At 32.2% G+C, this 6,195-nt stretch overlaps 1 protein-coding gene and 1 pseudogene across 1 annotated transcript in view; one reads left to right on the top strand and one right to left on the bottom strand.

The window, feature by feature from the left end:
* Nucleotides 1–4,952, top strand: part of LOC119579119 — a 14,582-nt gene extending 9,630 nt beyond the window's left edge. Inside the window, exon 5 of the mRNA XM_037926852.1 lies at nucleotides 4,623–4,952. Within this exon, the coding sequence (XP_037782780.1) occupies nucleotides 4,623–4,736 (114 nt within the window). The 3' untranslated portion in view covers nucleotides 4,737–4,952. The remainder of the gene's footprint in view (nucleotides 1–4,622) is intronic.
* LOC119579108 overlaps nucleotides 4,947–6,195 on the bottom strand; it is a 16,247-nt pseudogene continuing 14,998 nt past the window's right edge.

Raw genomic sequence — 6,195 nt, 5'->3', positions numbered from 1 at the left:
TTTTAAAGCCTTTTTTTCCGAGCGAAAGGTGAACGAAAAAATATTTTTTTCCCCGTTTCCCTTTTAAAAACTTAAAAATTCTTGAAAACTATAAGCGAAAAAATGACTCGTATCAGCAGTTTTTAGTCTATACGGGGAAAAGGGGGATGGTTAGCTATATATCTGCGTGTTGTGTATGCGTGTTTTGTGTGTGTTGTTGGGTTTTTTGGGTTGTTTTTGTGTGTGTATGCGTGGTGTTTGTGTGTTGATGCGTGTGTTTTGTGTGTGTGTATGCGTGTGTTTTGTGGTGTGTATGCGTTGTGTTTGTGTTGTTATGCGGTGGTTTTTGTGTTATGCGGTGTGTTTTGTGTTGTGGGGGTGTTTGTGTGTTGTGTGTGGTTGTGTTGTGGTGTGGTTGTGCGTGTGCGTGGCGACGCGTGTGCTTTGTGTGTGGTGGTGGTGTTGTGGTGTGTGTGTGTGTGTGGTGTGGTTGTTGTGGTGTTGTGTGTGTGTGTGTGTGCGCGCGCGCACGTGTACGTGCGTTCGTTTTCGTATAACTGTACGAGTACAGATACGTGATATTTTTTGTTTAGGACGAGACACGTGTATCTCAACTTTTTCCCATTTTGAATTACCACAAATTATATATTCTGGTTCTAGCATTATCCATATGACAATTTATACTTCTATCTTCTCATTTACCTCCTCCTTCTCAGGTTCTTGTGTTCGTCCTCGTTGCAGGGGGAACTTCGGGAAAGTTTTTCCGACGCGAGAGAAGAAATGGCGGTTCGCGTGGGAGAGTTCATGGCGTTTGGGACCCAATGCCTTTTGGCCGGCGGTGGAGAAATTCGCCGCCAGGCACTCTCATTTGGCTGCGCATGACGGTAAAAAAAAAAAAATCTGATTTATTATTTTTGCTCTTCTTTCATTCCGTTTCCTTCTTTTTCGTTTTTTTTTCTTGGTTCATTTTCTCTCTTTCGTCGTTTACTTTTTTTTTATGTTATATGTGTTTACTATTTTACTACAACACCATTTTTATTACTTAACAAAATCTTAATATATTTTACAACTTTATTATTGCTAATTTTTCCCTAATTGTTTCTTTTTTCTGTTTCCAAAAAGAAAAGAAGACTTTATTGCCATTAAATGAGATGAAACAAAAAAATTAGATTTAAAAAGACATTTCCCAAATAATTATTATATATATATATATATATATATTTTTTAAAATTTATATATAATATGTTGTGTGTGTGGTGTCGTGTGCTTGCGTGCGTGCGTGTATGGTTTGTGTGTTTTGCGTGAGTGCGTGCTGCGTCGTGCGTCCCAAGGGCGTGTATTACGTGGTTTCACCGTGCAACAAAGAAAAGCAAATCTACATTTTTATATTCTTTTCAAAAGGTCTCCTCCTTTCCCACACCATCCTCCTCCTCCTGCCTTTCCCCCCCCCCCTTCTTCTTTTTTAAAGACGACGTCGAGAGTTCCTCCGACGAGAGAGGGGCGAAATCCCCGAAAGGGGGAAACAGGGAAAGGGGAGAAAACGGGGGAGAGGTGTTCCACCTCCTCTAAAAAGCCCTCCCCAACGCCACCTGGATTTTGCACTTCCTGGGCCCCCTGCAGTTTGCTAAAGAGTGCGTGGCGCCGTTAATCGGTTTCAGGGGGGGGGGAGTGGGGGTTTTGTTTTCGGATTTCGTAAAAAATCTGTTTATTTTGCTCATTGACTCGGTGGGAAGTGTGATAAGATCGGTACACTCTTTATGGGCGCGATAACTTCATTTTTTTTGATGGCCAGGATAGGTCAAAACGTTTGTGAAAAGGGTGAAAAGTTCGAACTTTTTGGCAAAAAAACGTCTTTTATCAAAAAGCACCCTTTTATGGCAAATTTTTTTTCTTTGGGGAAATGTGTATTTGTTGGGGGAAATATAAAATATAATATAAATATATATAAATATAATTAAAATATAAATTTAATATATTTATTATTATATAATTAAAATTTAATATATATAAAATTTATATATTTTTATATTAAATTTTTTATAATATAATTTTTTATTTATATTATATTTTATTATATTATATATTTTATTATATTATTTAAATTTTTTTTTTTATTTTATTAAAATTTTTAAAAATTTTTATATTTAAAATAAAAGAAATTTTTTTTTATTTTTATAATTTTTTTTTTTAAAATTTTTTTTTTTTTTTTTTTTAAAAAAAAATTTTTTTTTTTTTTTTTTGTGTAATATATCATTTTTTATATATATTTATTTATTATATTTTATTTTATTTTATTTTTTATATAAATATAATTTTTAATATATATTTTTAAATAATTTTTAAATATATTTATATATTATATATAATTTTTTATAATAAAATAATTTTTATATTTTAATATAATTTATAAATTTTTTAAATAATATATATAATTAAAAATTTTAAATAATATTATTTTTAAAATAATTTTTTTATATATAAAATTTTTATAATATATTTTTTTAAATATAATATTATATTAATTATTTATTATTATATATATATTTATATTATATATAAATTATTTATTATATATATTTTAATAATATATATATAAAATATATTTTTAATATATTTATTTTTTATATTAATATTTTTATTATATATAAAAATTTATTTTATATATATTTTTATATATATATATATATTTAATTTTATTATATTTTTTAATATATTTTATATTTATATATATTTTATATTTATATATATAAAATTTATATATATAAAAATAAAAATTATTTATATATATATTTAATATATATATATATATTTATTATTTATATTTTTAAATATATTTTTATATTATTATATTTTTTTTATTTATATATATATTATATATAAAATTTTTATATTTTTATTATAATATTTTATATATATTATTTTAAAAATATTTTATATATATTTATATATTATTTATATTTAATATAATATATATTTATAATATATTTATATATATATTTAATATATATTATATATATTTATAATATATATTTTTTTATATATATTTTATTTATATATTTTTATATATATATTTTTATATATATATATATATATATATATATAAAAATTTTTATATTTTTATATATTATTTATATATAAAAAATTTTATATATAAATATTTTTTATATATTTTTTATAATAAAATAAATTTAAAAATAATTTATATTAAAATTTTATATATATATATATATGGGTTTTAATTATGTGTATGTTTATTGATATATATAATGTAATATATTGTAGTATATAATAATGTATAAAACATACGTGTATCCATTTTATTATATACACACGTATAAAGTGTGTGAACGAGGAAAAGGGAGAGAGAGAGAGAAGGGGGGAGAGAGAAAGGAAATAGGAGAGAAGAGAGAAAAGGGAATGGGAAGAGAGAAGAGAGAGGAAAGGAGAAGGGGAGAGAGGAGAGAGAAAAAAAGGAGAAAGGAGAGGGAGGAGAGAAAAGGAAATGGAGAAGAGAGAAGAAAAGAGGAAAGGAGAAAAGGGAGAGGGAGAGAGAGGAAAGGAGAATGGGGAGGAGAGAGAAGAGAGAGAGAGAGGAGAGGAGAGAGAGAGGAAGAAAGGAAAAAGGAGTAAGAAAAAACCCAAAAGGGGGAGAATAAAAAAAGTGTTTTCTTTTATCGTTTTAACCGTTTTGGGGCCCGTGTTTTTTCAAAAAACTTTTGATATTTCAAACGAAACGCGTCTTTCTATTAAAAATTATTGAAGACCCTTTTAAATTAGCAACTATTAACACATTTCCATAATCCCGAAGATCTGTAACAAAATCAATATAAATGATAAATTTTTTTTGTTTTTTAAACCCAATTACCATAAAATATCTGATAATATCTTCGATTCAGGTGAATTCTAAAATGCCCTTTTTGATTAGGGAACACGAAATTAATTAAATCTAGTTTTTTTATGAACCCCCATTCATATTGACAAAAAGTAGAAAAGGTAGAATGGTAATTTATTCTATTTCAACCTTACTAGTTTTATATCATTTCTTGCATTTTCGATATTTAAGGATGTAACCGTTCGGAAATTTACTTATATTTTTTTACTTTTTTTATGTATTTCCCATTATTATTTTGTATTGATAAGTTACTTAAACTGAACAAGGCTCGAATGTTCAATAGCTTAAAAAAATTCCCCCTTTTTCTCACATGAAACACTTTATAATATAATATATATATATATATTATAATATTATATATATATAAAATTATATATATATAAATATTTATATTTCAGAACAAGACGAAGACACTGAAGAAATGCATCACCGAGAAACCTCTTTTTTCCCCCGAAACGAAAAAAAAGTCAAAGGCCACTTGAGTTAGCCCTAAAGATGTCGAAGAATCCAAAGAAAACGGGAAGATTTTTGGAGAAAAAGAAGAACACAAAAAAAAAAAATAAAAAAAAAAGGGCGTCGACAAAAAATCCCTCAGACAGGCCCAATGATCGAAATCCCCCAGGGGACGAAGGTGCGGGGACCCATCGACAAAAGGCCTCGTCGCTGCGCAGGTGTCCATCCACAACCAGAGGAAGACGACCCCGCGGAACCACGTACAACGGATAACAAGAAACGTCACAAGAAACACAAACCTTACTTTGCCGATTTTTCCTTCTCTGTTCCAGTGTTTCAGTTCGATTTCCCTTTTTCCAATTTCAAGATTCTGCCTCTTACCGATCCTTATGCTTTGCCGGAGGACGAGTGAATGTTCATAGTAGATACACGAATTGTAAATGGCGCCGTTCTAAAAAGTCACATTAGTTGAATATTCATTCGTTTGATGCGTTTCATAAGAAGGATAATGTAATCAGTGTCATTTACATGCATGAAGCCAAAATGATCTTAATTGAACTTGAGGATAATAAATTGAATAGCATATTGTAGTCTAGAGGTTAGATTGAATAAAGATTGATTTTTATAAGATGAATTTCCCTAGCGATTCCAGGAAACACGTTAAAATAAGTTAGATTTCATGAGTGAAACAAATTTTGTTTTCATTGTGTATATTTTGAAGTCAATTTCATTAATAAAACATAAATAAACTTTTCAATGCGTATATTGAGAGAGAGAGAGAGAGGAGGGTGGGTGGGAGAGCAAGAGAGAGGAGGGAGGGTGGGAAGGGGGGGAGGGGAGAGAGAGAGAGAGAGAGGGAGGGGGGGGAGTGAGAGAAAGAGAGAGGGGAGTGAGGAAAAGAGAGGGGATGAGAAGGGGGAAAAAAAAAGGGGGGGGGAGAGGGAAAAAGGGGGGGGGGGGGGGAAAGGAGAGGGGAAAGGGGGTGTCGAGAAAAGAGAGAGGAGAAAGAGGGAGAGGGAGGGGAGAAAAGAGAAAGGGAGAGGAGAGAGAGAGAAAGAGAAGAAGAGAGAGAGCATTTTTCAAATCCCCTTCCCTACCCCCCTCTGGCGGGGGGGAGGGTCCTGCAGAGACAAGAGCCTGAAATTGCGAAAGGGAAGTCAAACCGAAAGAGAGGGGAAGAACCCAGGAAAAGCTAGTTCTTAGGTTATGTCTCCAATTTTTTTTCCTTTTCTCGTTTTTCTTGCTTTTCCTTTCGCTTCGGGGAAACCCGTCGAGGAGGAGGGGCGCCTCGTTCTCGTCTCCCGCCCCCCACTCGTCCTTTCCTTCCTCTCTGGTTCCAGCCTCTCCTTCTTTGATTCCCTTTTCTTCTCCTCCTCCTCCTCCTACCCCTCTTTTCGCCCCCCGTTGTTCTTTGCAGTTCAGGGGCTTTACTTTCTTGGTTCCTTCAGGCGGGGAAGGTTCTGTAAAAGGGCCTGCTTCGGGTCTTCTTCCTGGGGGGAATGGTACTTCGTCTTTTTTTTTTTTACGGGCGGGCCCACGAGTAAGAAAAAATTTCCCGTTGGTGGTCGTCTCCTGACTCGCTGGGAAATACCCCTAAACCCTCCTGCTCTGCAAGATTTTTCATACTTTGTATCGGGAAGGAATAATATGAACCATAAAAAACACGTTGGGTGAATCAAGGGGCCTTTGTAATTGGCCTTTATGGAAAAAAAAGATTATCAGTCCCTCCCCCCCCCCCCCCCCCCCAAAAAAAAACCCCCCCCCCAAACACAACCCCCCCACCAAAAACCCCCACACAAAAATCACGGAAAATTTAATTAAAAACACAACAAAAAACCCCCCCCCAACCCCAAAAAAAACAAACCCCCCCC

The sequence above is a fragment of the Penaeus monodon genome, chromosome 11 (genome assembly GCF_015228065.2).
Source record: "Penaeus monodon isolate SGIC_2016 chromosome 11, NSTDA_Pmon_1, whole genome shotgun sequence".
NCBI classification, from domain to species: domain Eukaryota; kingdom Metazoa; phylum Arthropoda; class Malacostraca; order Decapoda; family Penaeidae; genus Penaeus; species Penaeus monodon.
This window is presented reverse-complemented; position numbering and strand designations above follow the sequence as displayed.